Here is a 26,863-nt window from a genome sequence, read left to right as displayed (position 1 = left end):
AGAGTTTGTTCAGATTACAATAATATTTTGTCTTACAGACTAGAATGTGTTATAACCAATGCCACTAGAAAATCATCAGCTCTGTGGATTATATTTTTATTAGAACAAAGAAATAAATTTCTACAGTGGGCATTATAAACGCTGATATAACAGATCATCCAATCATTTGATCATTTTTGACGCACTACGGTCATTTTCTGCACACAAGGGCCAATTAGACCGGGAGCTACAATTTATTGCAGATTCTGAATGGCAGGCTTGTTTTTTATACTCAGAGAGGTTGGTGCGCTAACCACTCGATGGGAGGACTCCCTGCGGTAGCAATTTTTTGCTGCATTCAAGTCACCATTTCTGTTGTACTCATGTCAGGAAAGTTTTCTGACAAGGACGAACCAGGTATCAAACTCGTGACACCTCTAAACATCCTTCGGTACTTTAGGCGAGTATCTTATCAACCTGGGCTACTGTGTCCCGATCATCATCCGATCTTTATTCATCTTGATAATTTTAAAAATAATATTGACAGCCGTAAAGAAATTCACACACATTATAATCATAGCAAACTAAATTTATTACTATCTGATCCACATTGGGTCTTCGATATATATTGTCATGCAATGATCCTAACACTGCTCATAAAATCTTTTCTAAACATTTTGAAGATACATTGAAAGAAGCAGAAATAAAAAAGTTAGAATTAAAAAGTACAGCATCCCCAAACAACCCTGGGTCTCTAGCTCAATTCTCAAGTCTATTAAAAACAAACACAGGCTTTATAGTAGATTAAAATCCAATACTTTCAACATTTAATTAAGAGGAAAATATAAAACCTATAGAAATATACCAACATCTACCCCTTACGAAATGCCAAAAGTATTTTGAAGATAAATTTTTAAAGTCTAATGGAAATATTTCAGAAACATTATATATATATATGTATATATATATGGGAAGTAATTAATCAAGTTTTAAATAAGAATACCAAACTATATATATATCTACTGGGATCCCGAGCCTAAAAATTTTAGGGTATATATCAGAATCAACTAATACTCAAGAGATTGCAGAAACACTGAATCATGTATTCTGTAATCATAACACTGATATGATACCTGCTGTTAATAACAAAATTTTTGTAAATTATAATATAACATCTGTCTCAAATTCTTTGTTCCTGGACCCTGTTACTGCCGATGAACTAAACAGATTAATATCAAAACTTAGCTCTAAATCTTCTGTGGGTTTCGATAAGATAAGTATACGTATTGTGAGAGAAAATATCAAACTTTTAAAAATTTTTTTTATATCTAATAAATTTGATCTTTGAAAGCAGAATTTTTCCAGACTAAAATTTGCAAAATTAATTCCATTATTTAAAAAGGGTGATGAAAGTAATCCCCTAAACTATCGTCCCATATCAATTTGGCCAACCTTGAGTAAAATCACTGAAAAAGCGATGTACAATAGAATTTCAAATTTTATAGAAAACAATTACTCCATATATAAAAACAATTTGGATTTCGTAAAAATATGTCAACTAAAACTTCACTTATATGGTTCATTGACACAGTGTGATGCACTATAGATGATGGCAATTTCACATACAGAATATTCTTAGACTTTAGGAAAGCATTTGATTTCGTAAACCACAAAATTTTACTAAAAAATACTCGCTCTCTATGGAATTCGTGGTGTAGCATTGAAGTTGTTTGAGAGTTGCCTCTCAAACAGGAAACAATTTGTAAATATCGGAGTGTACAACTCTAGTCTCACCAACATCACTTGCGGGGTACTTCAGGGTTTTTGCCAAAGACCACTTTTATTTCTGGTCTATGTCAATGATATCTATAAAATATTCAGAAATTGCAAAGTGTTTATGTATGAAGATGACACGACCCTTTTAAATTCAGGAAAACAAATTCCTCAAATCATAGATGAAATCAACTATGATATGAACTTATTAAGCATCTGGGTATCAGTGAATAAGTGACCTTGGGAAAAGCCGTTGGACACTGTGCCAATTGCCAATAAAATTCAAACAGGATGAATTAAAGTTTGTCGATTCGGTTAAATACCTCAGAGTTTTAATTAATGAGCATCTTTTTCATGGTCTAACCATATACTAGAAGTCAGCAAATCATTAAACTACTATTTAGGTCATACCTTGCTGTAATTGAATTGTTTTCTGTAGCGTGGTATTTAAATAAATATATATACATATTTTAGACAGCAAGGCATTTCGTATCATTTTATGTAATTACACATGTTATATTTTTCACTTTTTTTCTCTAAATTAACTTATTGCTTGGAAGTATGGTCATCTGCTACTCAAACATCTCTGCAACCCCTGATAATTGTATAAAAAAAAATTGAGGGTGATGAGCTCTGCCTCATTTAATGAGTATACGGCTCCTCTTTTTAAACTCTCCAACACATATTACCTCTTTTCCTATCCCTGCACACGGATATCCAACAAGATTCTTCTCCAGAAACTGTATCCCAACCCCTACAGCGAGAACAAATTTGAAGAAAAATATGGTTTTCTTCCAGGGTATTCACATTTGGAATTCTCTGCATTGAGTGTTCGAAATAAATCCTTAGCATTGTTCAAAATGAATGTATTCAACCATCTTCTGGATGAAAATACCTTGGAATGAACAGTGTGCGTGTGCTCGTCCATACATATGTACAAAACCACTTGTTGTGATCACTGATAAGAGGTTTTTTTTTTCCTTCACCCGGCTCCTCTTGCCATAAAACTATTTTCTTTAAATCCTATCTTTGTACATTTCTCTCCCTTTATACATTGTTTTTTCAACATCTGTACTCCACAACGAATCTCTTGAAGTGCCAATACCAGATTTTGTAATCGGCATCTAATCTTCCATTCGTGTCCTTATCAGAACCCCCTACTTTACTCATACCTCTTTTTATCTTTCCCCCTCATCAACAAGCCTTGTGAAGTGACTCACTTGGTCCTTCTAAAAAAATTATTCTTTTCGCTGACTCGTTCTTCTGAACTAATTATACAACCAATTATGAATCTTTCACAGAAACTTAGATGAAACTCTTTTGATTGTGAAAGCAACTTTCCTTCTGTTTCATTAACTGTGGTTAGTAAAGTATTGCTATAGCAATGTCATGGAAGACAATAAATGAAATTTAAAGAAATATTATGAAATTAAAAATTAATTTAACCTGGGATATCAAATTTTCTATATCAAATAATAAATATTTTGACAGGTAAATTTGAATGAAAACATTAACTCAATTTGGTGATGTAGATAGTTAACATCAAGTGTAGATTCTATTTATATTAATTTTTATTTTTATCCTAGCTTTTTCTCTCCCTTCTATATTATTAAAAATTTGTCATTGAATTAAAGTGAAAAAAAAAAACCATATCATGAAATTCTCTTATATCAGCTTTTGGTTGCCATAATTCACTTTTTAATTTAATTAATAAATATATTTACACCTATTGGGCTGATATATTTCATTCTTTTTATCTTTCTTTCAGGTCAAAAGAAAGATGACTAGATGTGTATCACAAGTACAGAGATGTTATAGGGTCGAGAGCATTTTACTAGCTTTTAGCTACTGCTCTCTTCTCTGTCTCAGCTTTCTTCATCACATTATGAATTAACTGTTCTACCGTGTCCATTCAAATATTTTTTCTTTCTCATTGCATTTTCTTTCAAATATTGTAAAATATGTAATTTAATTGTAAACTCTAATTTGTATAGTATTATTGTAATTGACTGGGGACAAATAAATTATGTTATGTCCTGTCTTACTTGCTTTTCAGATGAGTAACAAACACGACAGATGAACAGTTTATATTTTAAATTTGCAGTTTGAACTATTTCTGTATATCGGAGATAATTGGCACCATGTGCCAAAAGGGAAATTTTACAAGAGAGCCCTTTTAAAGTATTTTTAAAGTGAATATCTCTATTATTTATCGAAATAGGACTTGTTCTATACCTATGTGCATAGTGTAACGAAAAGACAGCAAATTAATAGCGTTATCTCAATATTGACGAAAATGGACATATAGTGCCTTTTATATATACACAGTATTTTAATTGTTATGTTATATTAATCCCCTTATTTCATGGAACGAGCATGGCGTTTTCTAAGTTTTGAAAAACAGGAGTTTAGAGACTGGTGGTGCTTACACTGAGAGAGATGCGATGTGTATATTAATTTTCGTTTCAAAAACACAATTTCCAAGAGAATTTCCTATTGAATCGCATGATACTCAACTGTCAATTAACCGAGTAGCATTTTTAAAATTGAAAAGTATTTGACAAGCATTACTGAGCATTTAGCAAGTATTTCCAAAATTAAAAATAAGCATTTAATAAATTTTATATCAGAAATGTGCTGCGGATGCAGGGCCTTATGTTAAGTTCGTAAACAAAATGTCGTATATTGGTGGTTCTTTTTTTCCGATACAGAGACGCATACGCTCATGTAGTAATTATTCCAAGAAATGTGGTACTGTATTAAACTACATGTACCACAATAAAAAATATATGCAATGAAATATAGAAACAAAAGGCCACAATAAAATATATATTAGTTATTGCTCATTTCGTTTTTAATTCAAATAAAAATAATTTGTATTTAGAATCAATTTAATATAATAAATTTGATTATTCAGATCTGTAGAAGTGAAATTTCGGACAATTGTCTGGAAACTGGTGAACATACCAAGTTTTGGAAACCACGAAGTTTTGTTATGCATTTTTGGTCACTGATTTTAAACGTGGCTCATTTTTGAATATCATGTAAAATATTTTCACAAAAATTGATTTCGGTATAACAGGAGAAAATCTATAAAATATATATTATTCTAACCTTTTGAATACTAAATTAACTTTTCAAAGAATTTTTTACATAATCTATACTAGTGGTTCTCAAACGGTGCTCCGTGTGAACTTGCAAGGGCTCTGCGGCTGCTCGAGGAAAATAAAAAAACCAGCAAATTTGAAAAAAATAATTATTAATATTTTTGAATAATAAAAATAAATCAGTAACTTCGATGAATAAATAAAGAATAGACCTACGGGGCTCCGCCATAGAAATTATATACCGGAAAGGGCACTGTGAGTCAAGAAAGGTTGAGAACCGTTGTGTGTGTTCTCATACTATTATTATATTTCTTATTATGTAGCTTTCAATATAAAAGTAGTATAAGGAAACAACAAAAATTGAAGGAACAAAAGAAGTTTAATTAATAAGAACTTCCTTGTTTCTAAGTATTTACTAAAATATTTGAATTCGAAAATCGGAGGAAAGTTGGGAAAAAGGCCAGCAAAAACTAACGGACAACGCTTCTTTCCCAACTTTTCTCAAATTTTTGAATTCACATATCTCTGTAAATATTGCACTTAGAAATGTGGAAATTTCTTCTGTTGGCATCAGAAGAGACAGGGCAACAACTGTTTAATTCAAATTTTTGGGCACAGGTTGTTCATATAAAAAGTCAATTTTTTAATTTTATTTCAATAACTATTGAAACATGAATGATGTAGCTGAAATTCCTGACTTCACACATTTACATTCTGCAAGAATGACATTAATATCTGTTACAGTTTTCTTGCTATTCCCATTTTGAAAACTGTCAGTGATTGTGGGACACTCTGTATATTCAAGTAATGCAAGCATTCACAAATCACACGAGTACACAAACCACTAGCGGCCCCATCTGGAATTTTAAACGATCAACGAAACCATTTTGAAAAAAGTATTTAATTATTTCCAAATACACTTTAGGATGTGCAGTTAAAGATAATATTTATAGATATTATGTAATGCATTATTTTGTTGCTAGACTATAATCAAGTACACAGAAAGTATGCACCACCATTCGAATTAAATTTATCAGTGTTTTTCATTGATGTGTAGATGCCTGTGTGCCAGAGGTTGAGCCATTATTGCCATTATATGGCAATAATTATGGATTGGAATAGAATACAAATACAGAACAGAAAAGTAAAATTTTGGGTTTGTTTTTGTCTTTTGTTTGTTGCATGGGAGAGGTGAAAGGAAAAAGTTAGACTGAAATGGGAGGGGTGGCAAAATATTCATAGCCCACATGCGTCAAAAACATAAACACGGCCCTGGCTGAATGAAAAGCTATTAGGATGAGATTTCCGAATTTTTATACATCCCCAATGTAACATAGGAAAAAATACATTCATAAAAGTAACCAGAACTCAGGTAGCCATATTGTATACATGGATAAATAAAAGGAAAAAAAACAATACTTTTCTAATACTTGAACACTCGCTATACAGTATAGATCAGGGTTTAAGCTCGATAAAAAATTCCTTTAGCAAAAAAGCGAAAATGGGGGGAAAAGCTTTAGCAAAATGCTACAATGCTAATGATTTATCGTTGGATGTCTTCTCATTTCGTACCTCTTGTACACATTTCTGTAAAGTGGCTACTACTTCTTTCACATTTTAAGATTTTCTTTCACATTTTGCAAAAAATGCGACCATGGCTTAAACCCTGGTATAGATGATTCATCATAGGGACCATACAATGGGACTGCCCTAGTTTTAGGCAGCAGGATTATTAAAGGCATTCTTATTAGATCTCTGCTGCTTTGCTTCAGCCAGTGCCATCTTAATGCATGGTCCAAACCGGGACCTCAAGAGTAAAGGGGCCTCACGAGAATGAGATCTAGTTACAATTTTCTAGAATTTATCTGGTAGGGCCTCAGAAAACCTCTTGGCCCAGGGACCCATGATGCTTTTAAGACGGCCCTGGCTTCAGCTACAGGTCTCTATTAAAGGCATCTATTTTATCTGGAGGGATAGTACAATTGACCTTTGATCACAGTGCTAGGTTCTGTGGAACCACCCACCCATAAGTCCAAGTCACAATACAATACAATACAATCGTATTAAGCGGGAATATGATAGGGAAGGGGAGAAAATAAAACTTTTCAAACAAGGAATGTCTTAAGTGAGGGCTTTTTAAACAGGATTCACTGTAGTTTAATTTACTTTTCAATTCATTTTCCTTTTTTACTATTCAACTATTATGCATATGAAAATTGTCAATAATAATAATAAAAAAATCAAGCAGAGAGATCATAAGAATCTCTTACATAAATTTTTATTATCAAAAACTTAATTGAAGGTTCAATAAAAATAATTACAGATTAGTATTTCTTACTTCAATTGGGAATGATGTCCATGTGTAAGCTCAAAATCACTTTTCAGAATATCTATAATGCTTCTATTTTCAGATGCACTGGCAGAATATGAATCTGAATTTTCCATCTTTCATAACAGATTTACTAAATCTCTGCTGCCAAACTACAAAAATTGAATTAAATTTTAGTTTCAGCAAAATTAACTTGGTTCAAAAACATCTAGATTAAAATAAAGTAAATTGAATTTCAAGAATATAACTTACTGATATTCCATAACAATCTCCAATCAACAGGCATTTTTTAATGTTGACACTTCATTCAAATTTCCTTTCACAAAAACATCTTTGATAACTAAACAAATGCAGATAACACATGTTAAAATCTTATTAGTTTTTTAAAGTTCTTATATATAACAGAAAATATCATCAATAACTAATAATAAAATTTCACAATTATTTTATTCTCATTATAATGAATTTAACATGGAAAAGTTTTGTTCATAAACAATCATAGTACCAATAGTTAACCTCAATCCATGTCTATCAAATTAATGAAACTGAAACTTGGAATATGACTAATACAAAAAATTCTCCACAAAACTTTCTTAAATGGTTAATTTTGAATGATTGAAAATTTGTAAACAATTTTTTACATTTATTTAAATTTTTAGAGGTAGATATTAAATAATTAAAAAAGCAACTAAAAACACAACTTACTATTCATACCACATACTTGAACTCTATTTTATTTTGTTCCTGTTGAATAGAAATAGGAGATGAATAACAATTACAAATGAGCACACAATGTGATAAAGTAGACTGAATAATTAAAGTTTTTTTAAAAAATTTTATTGTACTTAACATAATATTGTGCTTGAATGTAGATTTCATAGTAAGATAGTCAAAATATCAAAAGTACACAGTTCATGTACATGTTTCTACTTATATAGATCCATAAATAAATTGCATTCAATAAATAACGTACCATATAATTAAAAGAACGAAACTAATCAAATTATCCGATTAAAAAAGATAATTGAATATAATTTCTTACATGAACTTACGGCCAGCCCATCATGCGCCGCCTAGAATTTGAACACAAGTCAATCGAGTTTAAGCAGACACGTTAAACGTTTCCACAGTCTTTACCTGTTGATTTATTTACCTGCCAGATTAGTTTTTGTTGATGTTTATTTTTTCGCCACAAGATGGCGACTGTTCGATTTCACAGAATTCGGATGAATAGATTACCATATGACCTGTATTTTCACGTAATTGTATAGCAGTCTCTTTATTTTAATAAAGTTTCGTTTCATTCTGGTATTTCAACAAATCTTGCTTGAATTTTTTCATTGTTCACTGGAATCAGGGCTGAAGATTATTTTCATTGCTATTTACAATCAGAAGAAGCTCCGGGACTGAGTAACCCGTGTGGCCACCGGGTCTCCAAATCATAAGTAGGGGTGAAACATAATTTGCGGAAAAATTTAGAAAAATGTTTTGCCACAAAAATTCAAACTATAAATGTATTGGATGAAATAAAATGCAAAAAGAACTGTAATTTTTGATGCATATGCATGGCGTAAACATGTTTTCCAGGCCCTTTTACTGATGCGGCTTAACATCAGAGATACGTCAAAAAACTTGTCTTGCATTGCATGGGTGAGAATTTTGTCTTGAGCCGCTTCTGATGATAGTTATAACAATTTATAATTAATGTAATTATTATACGTAAATAATAAATTTTATATAAAAAATAATAATATAATTACGTATCATATTGCGAAAGAAAGAAGATTTTCGCAGTTCTTCGTACTGCAATTCTGACACATGTTCACTATTTGTTTTTTCTCTGCAGAACAGTTGTAGACAGAGTCGCAACTGGGTCGGAGGAGCTGATGGGTCTGGTGCCCCAGACGCCGGACCAGAGTGGTCGTAAATTTGACCCGTTAAACTCTCCTTGAACGTTACAAGGGGACGCTAAAATTTGTGCTTGCTCTGGCTGACCAAGAATCTAGTTGCGGCTCTGGTTGTAAAACACACCGGAAAAATCAAACTACAACGTGATATCATGTCATGGTCCAGAACTACATTAATTTTCAGATGCGCGGGACCTTGATTTTAGCGACTCAAAATAGAAGTGCTGTTGCATGAGTTGAAGAAATCAGCACAAAGTCAATGAATATATTTGTTTTATGTTGAACTCTTCTTTTTGTTGATCATTTGATCATTTTTGATCATTCACCACGGTCATTTTCTGCGCACGAGGGCTAATTAGACCGGGACCTACAATTTATTGCCGATTTCGAACGGCAGGCTCGTTTTTTATACTCATCGAGAGGTTGGTGCGCCCTCGATGGGGTACTCCCTGAGGTAACAATTTTTTGCTGCGGTTAAGTCGCCGTTTTTTGTTGTACCCCTGTGTCAGGAAAGTTTTCTGACAAGGACGAACCGGGCAAGGGCGTAGCGGGGGGGGGGGGACTTGAGGGTCTGGTCCCCCCCCCCACATCCTTTGGTACTTTAGGCGAGTATTTTATCGACCGTGCTACCGCGCCCCCCCCCCTTTTTTTGCAGAATTCGTTTTAATTCACTGCGATTTTCAGTAGTGCTTCATTTCCCGCCATTGATGATTCAGGCCCTGTAACTAGGCTGGAGCAACCCGAGAAAAAAGGGGGGTGCCCCGCAAAAAATTTACACTTATTTTGCATAGTAAGCAAGCTCTTTCAACGGAAGACGTAAGAAAAAGTCTGCTCCGGAGCAACGAGAAGGCACGATACGGCCCTTCTATGATTTCACCATGATTTTTGCAATAGTTGAAAATTTTGCTTACCTTTTAGCATCGTTTTTGTCGACAACTAGAGACTTCACATATTTTTCCGTATTTGAGAGATCCTAATTTCTCGTATTTTTCTCTGGAAAATATCATCAGCCTAATGTAGCATGACAAAATCGATAGTTTATAGAGAAAAATCTGAAAGTGTCAATGTAATACAGTATCTTCTTTTGCGTAGAATACATACACTTCATACATTTTTCGAAACGAGGGTATCACGCTTAATTTATGAGCAAATTAAAAGAAAAAGTTCGTGAAAAGAATGAAATTAAACCGAAACTGATGTCAAAACCAGTAGCGAGCGCAAGGATTTTCTCAAGAGTGGGGGGGGGGGGGGTATTTTTTTAGTTTTTTATTGCAAAAAAAAAATCTTGGCTCAAGAGGAAGTTTGAAATCCCTCCCCTCTCCCTTGCATGCGCTAATGTTGGCGAGTGTGTGCTGATCACGAAAATCTCATAACTTGAATCTTAATCTTCAATCATCAAAACGCATGACAAACATAGTAGATACGGGTCATGCGGTCACTCCATCATACCTTGTCATGCCATAATTTACATTCTCAATCACTGTGGGGGCCAAATGTGGCCCTTGGAGTTACCTGATGTGGCCCGAAAAACTAAATTTGTAAAAATGAAATAAATCACATTCATAAAAGTATTATTTAGTTAAACAGTGGTTACCAGTAGGAGGAAATTACCTGTCCGAGAACAATGGATGCTGCCCACTTACAATGGGGGCCGTTCAAGTATTACGTCATCATCAATGGGGGGGGGGAAGGTGGTTTTCGGTTTGCTGACTTGTGATGACAAGGGGGGAGGGGGGGGTTTGGATAATGCTTACGTCATCAACCACCCTTTATGAAAATATGAGTTAGGATTCAGAGGGGTAGAGCTGATGACGAAATTTTGCTGTGCTGACAAGGGGTGGGGGAGGGGGTCAAAAATGGCTAAAAATTTTCTTACGTAATACTTGAACCGCCCCTGGGTGTTGCCCACTTGCTGCTACGTGATAAGGGGAGGATGCTGCCTAAAGCGTATTAATAATGCCCAAAATCTCTTTAAGACGCTTTGATGCTGCCCATAAGGGCCACTGTGGTGGTCGAGTGGTTATAGTGACGGACTCGCGATGCGAGGATCCGGGTTCGAACCCCACAGTGGTGGTCGGCTGAAGTTGGTTTTCTGTGGTTTCCAACTTCAAGGCGCAAATGCGAGCCGATCTCCCCGTTAAAAAGTCTCGCCACAGAGAGCAACAGTCCTACAACGATAAATCATTCAATCATAACACTTCACTCATAGTTAGAAAAAAACTGGTGGCAGATGGCAGCACGACACATAACAAGCATTACACAGGAACAAACTTCACGTCAGGTTTCACTACACGTACACACACATTCCCGCATGTACCGATTCGTTGGGGGGTTCCGCGGGGGGTTGTGGGCGGGGTGCATGTGTGGTGTAGTAGTAGTAGGTAGGGTAAAAAAGGGCTCGGGGATCCATGGTGTTCTTAGGTCAGCCACCTCGTTGGGCAATTTGCCTGTTGTGGCGTTGTATTTGTATTATTTGTATTTGTATAAGGGACGCTAGATGGCACTGTGATGACGTCATCTCGGGAAGAGGGATCTTTCTTAAATTACTGTTTGTAATTTCTTTTCCAAATTATTGTTTGTAAGGGATCTTTCTTAAATTATCATTTTTTCTAACTTACTTTTTTTTTCAAAGAGAGCTTAAATTATTTTAAAATAAAAATTATCGTTTTTTTTATCCACATTCCTAAATTAAACTTTTTCTAAGGTTGTGTTACAGAAATTTTTCAAGCGTCTGAAAATGACAAAAAAAACTTATATGCAGTGACAAGGATCGAAGGATTCACTCCATTATTGATTTCGTTAGGCTAGATGTCACGAAAAAATAAAGTTGGATCGATTTTTGAGAAACAAAATATTTGAATTCTCAATCACCACAAACGAACTTATTTTTAAAATCTTTTCAAACTTGAAGGGGGAAGGGTTCGAAACTAAGGCCGTAGCGAGAGCGGGGGACTTGTGGGTCTGGTCAACATCCCCTATAGATAAGATTCTTATTTATAGGGAGTGTTGGGTCTGGTCCCCCGAAATGTAAGAAAATGCTTAAAAAGAGGGGTAAAGATGGCCAAATCCATTGTTATATCACTTTGGTTCCCCCCCCCCCCCCACGGCGAAATGCAAGTGGTTCCCCCTCCGAACGAAATTTCTGGCTACGGGCCTGTCCGAAACAGCTATATATATATTTGGGGTGTTTTTGAAATTTTTGTGCAAAATTTTGGCAACTGTTTGGCGAAATTGACGATGTCCTGTATTTCTCTGTATTTGAGAACCGAATTTCCTGCGGAAATATGGTCAGTCTACTCTTTGTTCTATGCTTCGTGTTTTTGTCAAATTCTCAACCGAACAGAAAATGTCCCTCTGTCACAATGCCCTGTATATTTGGAAATGAAGAGCAAGTTGACATTAGAGTCACAAGCCTTAAATAGTCAAGTCAAGACATCAAAGTTACGGCGCCTTGACAACGAGGTTATAAGGATTGTTTATGTTTTGATTTCGCACTAAAGCAAGTTCAGTTTAATCCTGATAAGTTGTCCTTTCTTACCGTTGATTGGACTGTGAGACTTATTTTGAATCCGTTCGTTTTTTGTTACCTGATCGTCAATATGGTATGAAAAACTTTATTTACTAAAAACAAAACTTATAATTTGATAATGCGAAAAAAATGTTATCTCAATTAAAAATCGGTTTGGTGATTTTAGGTTAATTATTACCACATGGGAACTTAAAAGTTTTGACAGTTTAAAAAGTGAGATATATTGAGAAAGAAGCAATTTATGTCAATTAAATTTTTTTTGAATAATTTTAATTGAATTAAAAACATTATTCTCATCAAACTTATCTACAAGCTAAACTTATTTTAAATGAATATAATATTGAAAATTTATTATTTCATTTAGGTTTTGGTTTTGAATTAGAATTATTGAGTTGTACATATTTAATTATTACACAATCAAATATAAAACAATTTGATTTGGAGCTGAGATAATTTAAAGGTATCTATAAATGCAATAGGCCTACTTGATTTCTCATGCATCATTGTAATCACCCATTGCCCAAATATAATCTGAAAAATAATTTTAATTTATTTTTTAAGATTGGTGTTTTTTTTTAAATAGAAATATTTGAATCTGTGAAGGTGGTTTTTAATATATATATTTTATGGTGTTTTATTGTCATGCTATGACTTCTATTGGAAGATATTCAAATGACATTGTGCTTCGAAAGGTCAAAGAGTGCTTAAAAAACTTTCAGTTTTATATCAGTGCTTTAAATGAATCATGCTGTCAAACCTTTCTATCTCAAAACTAAGGGGCTAACAAAAATTTTGAGGTAGAGAGTTTTTGAGAAGTAGAGTTTTTTCACAAGAGAGGAAAATACATCACAAAAATTGCGAAAATTCCAATTGACAAAAATTTAAATATTCCATTTTATTAATTAAATACTAATTAAATTTTTTATCAAGTTACACTGTATGCAAACACATTGAAATAGGTTCAATTTTTTTTTTGTTCAATGCAATTTTTATTCACATGAGGTAAACTGGGGTATCCCGCTGTTTTCATTAGTTCAAGTTCACCTACGTCAGAGAAATTAATGAAACTTCATGAAGATATGGCAGCAGAGGTTCTTTGAATCATTTTTTTTATGACGAATATTTTTCGCAGTTTCTTCGGTGTCCCTTTTTTAAGATTAATTTTATTTTTAGTGGAGTATTTATGATGCTGATTGTGCTTTAAAAGCATTCATAAATGAAAGACGTTTAAACAAAAGAAAAACATTTAAACCATTGTTTTCCAAACTATTTGTTCCATCGCCCCCTTCTTCAGAAATTCTTTCTCTCATTCCCCCTGACTCAGACGGACCCACAGGATCCTGTATTGTACTATGTTCTAGCCTCTTTAGACCCCCTGGATCATGCCATCGCCCACTGGGAGGGGGAGATATTGCCCACTTTGCTCACACTAATGTGAACCATAAAAAGCCAAAGCCTATTTCAGTAAAACCTTTCTTTAAAAGAACATGTATTAAGCGGAACCCCCCCCCCCCCCAATCAACAAAAAAAAATCCTGGTCCCGTGATTTCAATGTCAAAGTACATAGTAAAAAAACCTGGATTACGCGGAACCTGTCTAATGCAGAAATGGAATGGAAAATTGTACCTTCTTAATGGAAAACTTCATACAAACACTTTGAGTGTTTCCCGACTAATAGATCAAGGGATTAGACAAAATTTTAAAATGTTTTACCGAATTTTTTTATGCAATCTCTGCTTGCAAATGCGTGTTCTACATCATCATCCCTTAGATTAGCAAAAACCTTTTCTGTACTGTACCTGATGCTGTGGTTTTAATAAGCCATATGTAGTGAAGCAGATTGCTTTCTGAAATTGTAACAAAATTTTTCAGAAAAGCAGGCCTTTCTACAGTAGAAATCAGTGCAAAGATTCGATTTCCAAATGGTTTTTGAAAATTTTCGCAAGACTTACAAAATTGTATGCAAGCTGCTTTCTCTGGTTGCAGGGCTGGAATTGAACGGAAGCAGAGGGGGGCAACTGTCCCTGTGGCAAAATTTGAGGGGTGGAAAGTTTTAGGTGAAAACAAAAAATCACCATCATAAAATCATCAAATTTTACAATGGTAGGGGCAGCAAAATCATGTTACCTTCCCTCTTCACAAAAATCTTACTTATGGTCCTGGGGCTAAGGATTAGGGGAAAGTAGCCAAATTTGGATAGGTACCTAATTTTATCCCTCTCTTGTTCTTAAAAATATGAATTGGTTAGTACATTTACTTGTTACCAGAGCGCAGGGCTACTGAAGACATGTGCATAGCACATTTTTTATATTTCCTGTTGCATTTTGTCTTGGTATAATTACACATTGTCTTTGTTACAGCTGCTTGTTGCTATTTTTCATCACCTTTTCTTAAGGCTTAAAAAACTTGATTCAGAGGAAAGTGCTGTTTTATTATTTACTATATATCTCCTAACCCTTTGATTGTATTTTTAGCAATAAGTAGTTAAAATATACCTTTATGGTCATTTGTAATGAGCTGCTATGTGCAAAATGGTGATGTTTCCTAAATTGGACCAGTCAATGTTGCCCTAGTTGGACCTGTCGAATTTAGGGATCTAAATTGGATCTAAAGAAAGCGGTCATTTGATTTTAATACAGGCAATTATAATTATATTCTAATGCGAATGAGAGGTTTCAATGAAGAAATTGTGGCACAATTCTTGGACCTTTTAGAAGAATTAGTGAATAAACACATGCTAAATGGTTCACGAGCATGTAATGTTGATAAGAGGGGCTACACCACAGTCCAAAAGAAACCCCAGAAGATAATAGGCACAAACAGGAAGCTCCATTGGTTCATCCACCAGTGGAGAGCGAGGTGTGAATACCACAATTATATAACAGGATAACAGCAGAAGCCCAGGAAACTTTTATTTAATCGCTTCCAACTGTTTCACAGCTACCTCAGGTTCCTCATCGAAGACACAAAAAGCAACAAGATGCCGTGGCACTAACAAGCACTCCATGCAATGAATATCTGCAGCAAAACAAATGAAAAGAAGTAAATGTAAGAAACTGTGTGATTATTGAAAACAACACGAACATAAGTGTAAGAAAAAAAAAAGGCCATCATTGACCATGATCATTCTTCTAGTTCAGAAGAGTTTGAAGCTAGTGGTTCGTCTTCAGGAAGTGAAGATTGCTTCGGAATGAAAGACTTCAATAAGTGTGAATTAAAGTAAATGACTATATCCTAGTTGGCTTTAGTTGGCTTGAAAGACGGAAAAGAAAAAATATTTTGGACAAGTATATAATTATACAAGTATATAATTATAATAAAGTCATCAAAGGTAAGAGTTCAAGAGGCAATATAGAATTGTCCTTCATGAGAAGATCGAATAAAGTGATGAACTCATTCATTTTCCCTGCTGTGCCTGACATTTTGTAGTAGAAGATGATGACGTAAAAATGAAATTGGCAAACCACCAAAAGCATGGGCCGACAAAGTGACAATAATCTTATAATTCTTTTGGAATTGATTTTAATTTTAAAATTTGTTAAAATAATCAAACTAAAAATTTTTCTCTCTCAAAACTTTTATTTTGAATTTTTTCTTTTTTTTTTAATGTTTTTTTCTTTTTCTTAATATTTCTTATGTTTAATTTCCCAATGTTTTTCTTCAATATTTTTTCTCAAATTTTTCATAATTTTAGTTGCAATTTTTTGTGATAATAAAATTTTTAACTGGATTTCATAATTTCTTCATAATATACATTTTTTTATTTTAGTTATTTTTTCTCTTAAATATGTTTCACTATCCATGAACTTTGTGAAAATAATACAGTTTTGTCAAAGCAATGTTTAAAGCTATTGAGAGAAAGAGAACTTTTTAACAACTGATCCAACTTGAGAAACATACCAACTTGAGAGGGGTAAGGTAATAATTAGGTAAATAGTTGCCTAAGTTGGACCAATTTTGCTTTTTTTGGTTTTATGATACCATTCAAATATGAAATGAGATACAAAATTTTAACCATATTTTTAAACATAAATATAGTACCTATCATCCTACTGAGTTTGGTGATTTTTTGAGGAATAGTTTGACAGTAATTTAGCAAAATATATGAAGTGGCCCAATTTACTTTTCCCTACATAAACAAAAACGATAATGTACAAAGTGAAACTGACAACAACAGATGTTGAAACCTGCATTTAAAATTTTAGAGAAAGTAAAAAAACAGAATGTAAATGTCGCCAATTCAGAAGAACAGTTTGGGTATTAAGTTTTATACAGATGCTATGAAAACCTAATTTTACACATTATGTCAATGTAACCTTTATTAAGCAGAAACCTGTGTTTGACAGAAAAAATCTTGGTCCCTAATGATTCTGTTCAAGACAGGTTGTACTGTATTTTAGTATAAAAGGGTAATTTACAACTTTAGTATGCAGAAAATTCACAATGTTAATTGATAATTTTGGAATGTAGAGAATTCACAATGTAACCCCCCCCCCCATAAATATTATCCGACATTATATGAGGCAAATGAGAAGGGAGAATGTGTAATTTGCTAAAATGCCTGGGGTATGGGGTTAGTATAAATGCATTGGGTTCCACTTGCCTCAGCACAGTGAAAATGTTGGGAAAGTGTGAACCTTTTAATTCCTCCTTTACTTAAAGAGATATCATAATTATATTAAAACGTGTGTGACAGATAAAGTAGTTAGAAAGGAAGAAATTGGCACCAAAATATCAATATTAGGCCAATTTGCATGTTCAGAAATTGTCAACACAGCAGGTAGTGCCTTGACCACAAACCTAACTTCTCCATATAAAAATCTTCTTGTAATCTTGTATGAGCAGCTATTGTACCAATTATATTTTTACTGAAAAATAGAATAAGTATAAAAGAAAAACTCTGCAAGAGACCGTTCCCAGCAACTAATTTTACAAATTATGTGTGGTTCCACTTACCCCTAATTTCCACTTGCCTCAGTTTTTACCTTACCAGAAATTTCTATTTACACACTAGTCACATGTCGTTCCCATGTCGTTACATGTTTTTGCCCCTCTTCTCAAGAGAAGAGGGGGCCTCACAAAAATGAGAACTAATTGAAGTTTTCGAGAATTTTCCAGGTAGGGCCTCAGAAAAACTAATTGGCCTGGGGCCCATGATGCTCTTAAGACGACCCTGCTTGGGGGGGGGGGGAATGTGGAACTTTTTCTCAATTGATTAAATTTTTTCAAGAAAATTTTTTGTGTGAAATTTTTTGATCGAATCTATGAGTGCTGGGGGGGGGGGGGGTACCCCCCTCGGGAGAATCTCCGGATTCCAAAAGTTGGCACGTCTGCTACTATTTGTAAAATAGTTATTGTTTGAGTTCGCAAAAACTGAGCATCGACTATATGTGTTTTATCTCTCTCTGAAATTCTGCTAATTTAATTTTTTTTAAAGGTCGGTGTATATATAACTCAAAAATTCTCTGGAAAAGATTCCCTATGCCTTCTCCCTTAAATGTAGTCCTGCATGTATGCCACTGCCTCAAGTATTAGAAATAGACAAGTTCACACACAGACTCCCTCAACATAATATAATATGACACAGAAAATAAAGCTAACAGGTGGTTTGCAGGTAGACTAGAAAATTTAATTACAATTGAAATGAGAATTATTCGATTGTATGTCAGGAATATCATTGATATCCACATGGATTCAAACAGAGGTGCCTACAGTGTTTTAGATCTGTGGGTGCTTGGTCCCATGCAACAAAATATTTTGGGTTCTCAAACACCCCCAGTTCCAATGTCACTAGGTTCACATAAAAGGATAACGCCCTTCCACATACTACTACTACACTATACATGCACATCCTAAGCATTCCTCTGGGGAATTTCTAATAAATTCATGTATGTGGAAAAAAAAAATTGTGTTTTGTGAATTTTTCAGCTATGTACTCTCTCATTTTCCAAAATCATAAAACCAAGAAAAATTATGGGTAATTTCTATTTTTTATTTTTCTCCACCAAAGTTTTTAGGCAGTTTCATGGGTAAACCCACCACCCACTTTAAGCTAAAAAGTGTGACATTTTCTTGTTGCGGGTGTAATAGGATATGATTGCAAGTGGGGAGACTGAACTGTGTGTTTTTGTTGAGGCTGGTGTCCTTGCCCTTTTCTGAAGGAAAAAACAAGAGGAACATCCAGTACTTGTAAAAAGTGCCACTGTGTTCTTATTAGAAGGGTGTCACATGTTTTTTTAAAAATTTCATGATTTGTAAAAGTAAGTTAGAAGAAATGAATAATATGAGTGAATTTTGTTTACAAATTAATTGAATAATTCCGGATAACTGTTATTTATGATTTTATTTCTCATATTTTTTTATGTTCATTATTGGTTGATACTTAATCGTATGAAGGAAATGTGTGTTGGTTGATGCTTAATCGTACAAAATAGAATTGAAACGAGTGCTAGATTTTTTACATTATTTTTATAAATAACCTAAAAGATTTTGAAAATTTTCATTTTTTATTAATAGTTACCAGTGAAATGATAAATAGTTACCACTATATTTATCATTTTAATGTAAAACGAACGTCTTGAAAATTCATCAAAATCATGTTATACAAGGGCGGTGGCTACACTGCGCTAAACCATCACCCACCTCCCTTCTCAGGAATGCAAAAAAAATTCTCGCCTCTTATTTTACATTCATAAGACAAAGACATTACATTTATCAAGAAAATTTCATTAAATATTGTAGGAAATAAAAGTGCCCACACACATTAAAGGGTTAAAATGGGAGACTGACTTGCATTTTAAAATAGCCCATATACTGTAGTTATTGTTTTGTTTAACTGTTTCAGGCATTCTACTGGTCAGAAATGCAGCATGAAAATAATTTTGAAATTCACATGCTTTTATACTGAGTTCTTGATCTCAATTTCTAGAACCCCACAAATAAAATGAAATTTCATTTGGAAATGAATAAATAATCTCACACATTTCACACAATGGGTTAAATTTGTAATTGTTGTAACAGTGCGAGACGCAGACGGTGTTACAGTTTCTGGCGCCTCGACGGTTTCTCGAAATAATAGAGCCGCCGACATGAAGGGAACCGGCGAGTTCCGAGAAGCAATTCTTCTGAGGAACCGCTGGTACCATCGGGCCTATATAAGGTGACACGCTGCTAAAAACGGGGTCTTTTTCCCCGTAGTCGTGAAGGAGGTGAGAAGAGTCGAGGTGAGAGGAGAACGAAAGAGGGAATCTCTGGTGATGAATATGGACGATCAGGATTGAGATGGGCCCGAAAGATTTGGTGGTGAGTGCCGTATAAATATAGTCTTGGAATTATCTCTCTCAGTAAATAATCTAAGTTTTATTTCTATGCAGATAATTAATCACTTAAAATTCGGCCTGTCAAGTTCATGTATTTGCGATGGCGTTATATCATGTTGGATAAGGATCTCCTCTTTGAATAGCTCTTATTTTAATTGTTAATTGAATAAATTAATTTGTTATTACTAACCCCTTTGTGTGAATTCTATTAATTTTCAATGGTCAATTTCTTTGTTGACGGACGTCACAAAACACAACGCAAAAATAGTCCTTAATCGTAAATTTAATTGTTTTCCTTTTTGTGCCCCTTCCCCAGTCGACACCGTCACAGTGGTGCCTGATATAACGCCATCGCAAATACATGAACTTGACAGGCCAAATTTTAAGTGATTAATTATCTGCATAGAAATAAAACTTGGATTATTTACTGAGAGAGATAATTCCGAGACTATATTTATACGGCACTCACCACCAAATCTTTCGGACCCATCCAACACCACACCAAAATATTTGGTGTGATGTTGACCCATCTCAATCCTGATCGTCCATATTCATCACCAGAGATTCCCTCTTTCGTTCTCCTCTCACCTCCTTCACGACTACGGGGAAAAAGACCCCGTTTTTAGCAGCGTGTCACCTTATATAGGCCCGATGGTACCAGCGGTTCCTCAGAAGAATTGCTTCTCGGAACTCGCCGGTTCCCTTCATGTCGGCGGCTCTATTATTTCGAGAGACCGTCGAGGCACCAGAAACTGTAACACCGTCTGCGTCTCGCAGTGTTACATTGTGTTGTCAATCAGGTTCATGTTGTTTGGCTTCTGAAGCAGAAATAATGTCAAGGGATTAATCTTAATCTTGAAAATTTCATCATTTTTAAACACCCAAAGAGGCTAGAAAATACAGTTGAATTTGTTTTCACTTTTAATGCAGAAGGCAGGTAGCAGCATCTCTCAAACGAAACACGCATAACTCTGACATCATAACTGTTGGAGTGCTATAGGTACGAAATATGATAGATGGACTTTTTGTTTTTTGAAAACTTAAATTATATGCACCACAGTCAGGGCCTTAACTAGGGAAGGGCAGGGGGTTGTGGTGCCCCTGGCTCTGGATTAGGAAGGGTGCTGAGTTTACTGTTTTTCCGGTCAATATTGCGGGAAGGTCAATGAACGATGCTGTTCTTTTTTTTTTTGTAAAAGCAATAAAAATGTGTCCCATGTTTTTATAATGGTAATTATGTCTTTTTCACTATTTTTCTGAAATTTATTTATAGCTTTGTTTGATATCAGTATAATATATGAGGCCTTTAATATTATATTCTCGGTGGATATCTTCGAGATATATACGCAATATTCAGATATGTACGCTATAATTACGATAGTTAATTGTAAAACACCGAGCCAATAAAACCGTAGAAAATCGAAGGCCACTCTATCCAGGAAAGATAAAGACGTTGAGAAAGTCTTTACGCATTACGAAGCGCCTATAAATAAAGCTGCAATGGAACAATTGCAGATCTGATGTATCTGGTCTAGAGAGCCAATTCCGTTAGGCCGGCATTACACTATAAAAGTTTTAGGAAAATTCTTTTATAAAACTTGAAAAATGCAACCAATAAGATCATCGGTTGCATTTGCTTGAATGTAACCGATATGCTTATTGGTTGGATTTTTTAAGTTTTATAAAAGAACTATTATCAAACTTCTATAGTGTAATTCCGGCCTTAGAAAGAAATTTAACAGCTTCCTGTCGTGCAAATGATATTACAACTCAATAGAATGCCAAATGTATGCATTGAAAAAATCTCTCCTTTGAGAAGTATCGAAATACATTTTACAACGAATACCGTTCGATTTAGACGGTTCAATTCGAGTCCCGTTTAACACCCCAAAGTTCCATGTGTGCGAAGGGTCCTTTAAACGTTCATTACTGCAGCCAGTTTGAAGATAAAAATTCATTATTTCCTTTATTCATAAGCTGAAGCTATTTCTTTCCATTTTATATTTTGAATTCGTTGGTAGATGTCCCAGTTAAGAAGAACAACTCTTTGTTTGTTGCAGAGCATGTGTAGCTGTGTTTAGCTAATTTGTTAAAATGCTTTGTTTGCAATTTTTTTTTTACCTTGAAGTTTGCTACTCGGATGTTGTTTTTATCTCTACTAGTTTGAATCACAAAAATAAGGTAATTATACAGGGTGTTCTGTTAATGGCCCGACAAAGTCAGAGGGTTGTTAGTAGGCATCGGGAGGAACAAAAATTGCAATGTAACATGGTGTCGCAAACCTCGTTGAGAGGGTGAAAATCGCATGCAGGCTCTGAGTCCATAGAAGACGAAAGGTGGATGTCAGTTGATCGCGTTCGTGGTTTCGCTCACCATATCTGACGTAAGCAGCGTCGCAAAACGCATGTATATGAAGTCGTCTTAGCGCTGGGGTAGGATCACGCTCTGCGGACAACGTAAATTAGCGCTATTGCGGTGGATTCGCCGGACCCGTTGCTTGGCCTACACGTTCGCCGGATCTCAATCCGTGTGACTTTTGCCTATGGGGTCACCTTAAATCACTCGTTTATGCGACGCCTGTGGACATACCGGAGGATCTCATAGCGCGGATTGTCGTCGCTGCGGCAGACATCAAAAGCATACCTTGTATCTTCGAGCGCGTCGGGGAATCGTTTTTTCGTCGTCACCGACTGTGCAATGACCAACTTTTAATTTTAGCAACAACTCTTGTAATAATTAATCAAATAAATCTTTTTGTAGTTGTTATATTGTCCTTTTTGTCGTTTCGGCGTGACGTCGATACCTGCATACGTTTTTCGCGATTTTCACCCTCTCAACATGGTTTGCGACACCATGTTCCACTGCAATTTTTGTTCCTCTTGATGCCTACTGACAGCCCTCTGAGTTTGTCGGTCCATTAATAGAACCCCCGTATATTTACAATGTAATATCACTTCAAAGCATTTATTTTATGGGTGATTTTTGAGGCTCTTTTAAGGCCTTGTATAAGTAGTACAATTCTGGATATATTTTTTAAATGATTTTTGAGGCTTTCTACACGTGTCAGTAACTATGAAAAAAGTTGTTAGCTCGGGGAAAAAAATCATGCATTTTAAGGGTTAAGCTCTCAATTTCAATCATAGATCAATTTCAATCATTTCTCAATCAATTTCTCTCAATTTCAATCATTCATCTTGATAGTAGGTCGGGAACAAAGTTCTTGGGAATTTAGAAATTCAGAGATTTAGGCTAAGCTCAAATTGAGCCGCATGCAGCGTTCACGCTACGACGCAGGGCAGCACTTTGTTTTGCAGCCAACAGAAATAAAAAGGACAGCAGAAATTGAGACACGAGGCGACTATTCGCTAATCGCGTGTACTCGCGCACTCGTTGGCTTTGCTGCTGAGCCGCAGATTTTCGTGTCCCACGTGCACGATTCTTCGTATTCGGCAGGGGGTTTTTAAAAAATTAATTATATTTTAATGTTATGTGTGCCTTCATTTAAATGCCAACTTTAATGACCAATATATAATATCAAGGCTCCGGGGGCCTCCCAAGTGCCAAGGTTCCGGGCCCCGCGAAATCGTTTCCTTCCGAAAACGCTCGTTCACTCGAGTCTGCTTCCAGAGTTCACGAATGAACTGCGTTCCAATTTGCGCATCCCCTCGCTAGGCGTAGGGTATGTTGACGTCATCGCGCTCGGGTTTCGCCAAAGCCTCCTAGATACTACTAGGTACCTACTAGTATCTAGGAGGCTTTGCTACCACCCATCCGAAAGCTATGAAACTTTGGGAACGCTGCACGTGACTCAATTTGCGCTTAGCCTTATTGTTTGGAAAAAAGGATACAGAAAAAAAAGCAAGAAATTATATCTTTCGGAAAAAATTCATAGAAGATTATTTCACAGTGATCCCACCAGACAAACAAATGACCTTGTGTGTCAGTGTGCTTCTGGTGACCTTTTTTGCCTCGCACCAGGCTATTTCCAGCTGGATTGTCGAGGTTATAGTAGAAATAGTATCCTACCGTTTTGGCACTTACAGTGGACTCTCCTACGACAGAATTTATTGCGGTTGCAGCCCTGAAAGCACCAAGTTTGGATTTTCAGTCGAACCCAATAATGTGACGAATTTTAGATTTTTCAACAGCTATTTTACACGTCCCGTATTACACCTAAAAGTTGCAAACAACGAACGAAATTTTGCGTACTGCTAGAACATACACTTTAAAGCTTCCAAAACGATCGCGATTGTGCAAATTAGAATGTAAATACGACTACTGCAGCTCGTGAGACGCTACCTATCATTTCCGTCAAGCACTTAATTCCCCACCTCAGTGAGTAATTCCTTCATTTTAAAATAAGTCCCAAAAATATGTTTTCTGATGTTACGTCTTTGTTTCAGCCAGTGAACCAAGGCGCATTACAGTCCATAAACCAGTCCAGGTGTATAAAAAATGTTGCTTTGATATCTCATTGAAGATGAGAACAAGTCTTTCCATTCTCCAAAAAAAAAAAAATAGGTGAAAAATGTCATTTACTGGCCTTCAGAAGTATGTGATGGAAACCTTGCAAAAGAAAACCTACGAAAAATAATGACCAAGACTTGCTTTCGACAATAATCAACAAACAACAAAGGAATCCGACCAAGTCCTCTAGCTTTTGAAATAAATCCCTTGTTGCTAGGAAGCAGAGGGAAAATGGGATGTGGGTGGAATATTATCATTAGACTAAACTGCCATCAAATTTTCAATGATGCGTAAATCATCTCTGAAGTTTCGACAGGAAATAAATAACTCATCGTCAAGCCAGCACCTCCTAGAGATAGAAGGCTTCCGCACGCTGCGTAAGTCAGTAGTAGTCCATTTTCCCTCACAATATTCAGGGGAAAAAATTCCCTGCTCGCATCATTGTGAGGAAAGGAAATGATCGGGCTCAGAATTGGTGATTTCTATGCCCCACATCCAATCACTATGCGGTATTTGTGAGCCAATCAGGAAGATTCTACACCAAAATAAGAAGAAATAGGATGCTGTGTTTCACACACAAAATGTGGCAAACTTGCTAGGTAGTATGAATGGCGTTTATGGCAAACCGTGCGGAAGCCTTCTATCTCTAGGAGGTGCTGGTCAAGTTATCGGTTAGATCAGTGGTTCTCGAAGTGTGCGCCGTTTCTCCAATTTTTGACAAGGATGTCGCGGTGAGCTGTGAACATTGATGATTGCCTATTCAGTGCTGTGGTTCTTTCTTGGACTATTCTTGGGCGTCGCGAATAAACGTTGTTATAGCAAGAGAGCCATGGATGTCACACAAAATTTTGAGAACCACTGCATTAGATTATGATGCTCCATCATGATCAAGCTCATTCAGAAGCTGTGGTACGTTTTGAAACTGCAATTCCATGCGTGGAGCAGCCGAACTGCATCGCACGCTAGGTATATGTCTCTTGTTTATATGAAAATGGAAGGTTTTTTTCAGGCAACTATATATATAATTCATTATGAGGTGTTATCTATCTATATATATATATATATAATATGTCCTGACTATGTGTGACTGATTCATCATCGCCCAGCTAATACCGCTGAAACTATAAATGTGATATTTGGGTGTTGAGGGGGTTCAAAGGCTATATAGAGAAATTAAGAAGGGGTTTTCCAAAATTCAACATCTTGGGGGGGGGGGGATCATAAGTTGGGGTGGGGGTTTCAAAGGTTATATGAGGCAATCACTGCTGAGCCCAAACCGCTGAAGCTATATATATTAATTTTGGTCAGTATTATGTTTTATAATATAGAGACTCACACCAAGACGGGATTTCTGAAAATTCAACTCTTAAGGGGTAGGTAATAAGGGGTTTAAATTGTATGTGTGTGTGGGGGGGGGGGTGTTCATTTCCGAGCTATCTTCATATTACCAAATCCACGCGAGCAAAGCCGTGGGTAATAGCTAGTCATGTATACATTGTCATCGTCATTGGTGTACGAAAAGGGGGTACGCAAGCCGAGATTATAGTGTTATTTTGCAGGAAAAAACGTAAAGCTCCCCCTTGAGAAGAAAAAGAATTCAAACCCCCCCCCCCCTGAAAAATTTTGCGTACGCCTATGGTCATCGTCCCCATATGTAAAATATAACGTGTTACAATGAAGCATTTATGCGTGTTTTTTTTTTTTCTAGTTGCTGATTCTTCAACTTTCTCGCACACGTTGTGTTTTTTTAACTGTGGGGTTTTCAGATTAGCGAGGCTCTATTGTACAATAATTTTAAACAAGTTTTAGGTTCGACTTTTTTTAAACGTTGTTTTAGAATGATAAAGAGAGTTGGAATTTAATGAATCCTCTCTGTGAGATAGATTGCATCTTTACTTAGTCGAGTTTTTTTAAGGATAAGAAATGATTGGAATCCGAAAGGAGAGAGAGACAAACTGATATCATACATTTATAATCGGTACGAGCATGTTTTAACTACTGGGCTCTGATCCAGCTTTGCTGTTTGTTATAAATAACGTTGCAATGAAAGAAAGAAATAACTTCCTCTCCAGCCACCGCATTGTACTCTCATTTAACGATTGTTCAATTCGAAGTCGGATTTCGCTTACTGTGTTAGCTGTCGCAAATCATGCCATGTGAAAAAGAGAATTGTACGGCAGGCAAACTATACGAATAGCGAAAACAATTTTATTTTGTTCACCATTTGACGAAAATTTTCATTTATTATCAATTCTATGCGTTTTGAGGATTATGAATACATTTTCATTGGTTGGAGCGAAAGAAAAGTGAAACACACACACGCGTGTTGGAATCAATTAATGCAGTGCAGAGATGACCCCTTTTTTATTCATTTACTGAATTTAATCATTCATTTTTCTGGAGTTGCCGTGAACCACAGGTTGGAACTGCACTATACAGTAGACTCTCAATTA

General features: G+C 35.4%; 2 protein-coding genes across 3 annotated transcripts in view; one reads left to right on the top strand and one right to left on the bottom strand.

Annotated features, from left to right (window-relative positions):
• The window catches only part of LOC149067585 (uncharacterized), a 114,554-nt gene extending 106,234 nt beyond the window's left edge, over window positions 1-8,320 (bottom strand). For both annotated transcript variants that reach the window (XM_089252568.1, XM_089252569.1), the window contains exons 1-4: window positions 8,231-8,320; window positions 7,894-7,932; window positions 7,441-7,528; window positions 7,198-7,340 (exon numbers count right to left, since the gene is read on the bottom strand). In XM_089252568.1, coding sequence (XP_089108694.1) covers window positions 7,198-7,304 — 107 coding nt within the window. In that variant the 5' untranslated portion in view covers window positions 7,305-7,340; window positions 7,441-7,528; window positions 7,894-7,932; window positions 8,231-8,320. The remainder of the gene's footprint in view (window positions 1-7,197; window positions 7,341-7,440; window positions 7,529-7,893; window positions 7,933-8,230) is intronic.
• Window positions 8,321-12,507: 4,187 nt separating this feature from the next.
• The window catches only part of LOC149067584 (adenylate kinase isoenzyme 1-like), a 33,292-nt gene continuing 18,936 nt past the window's right edge, over window positions 12,508-26,863 (top strand). The window contains exon 1 of the mRNA XM_089252455.1: window positions 12,508-12,697. Within this exon, the coding sequence (XP_089108581.1) occupies window positions 12,695-12,697 (3 nt within the window). The 5' untranslated portion in view covers window positions 12,508-12,694. The remainder of the gene's footprint in view (window positions 12,698-26,863) is intronic.

Source organism: Pholcus phalangioides, unplaced genomic scaffold, assembly GCF_987345545.1.
Source record: "Pholcus phalangioides strain wild (caught in Gottingen) unplaced genomic scaffold, Ppha-v1.0 ptg000029l_1, whole genome shotgun sequence".
Classification (NCBI taxonomy): domain Eukaryota; kingdom Metazoa; phylum Arthropoda; class Arachnida; order Araneae; family Pholcidae; genus Pholcus; species Pholcus phalangioides.
Note: the sequence above shows the minus strand (reverse complement) of the source record. Positions and strands in the feature narration are given on the sequence as shown.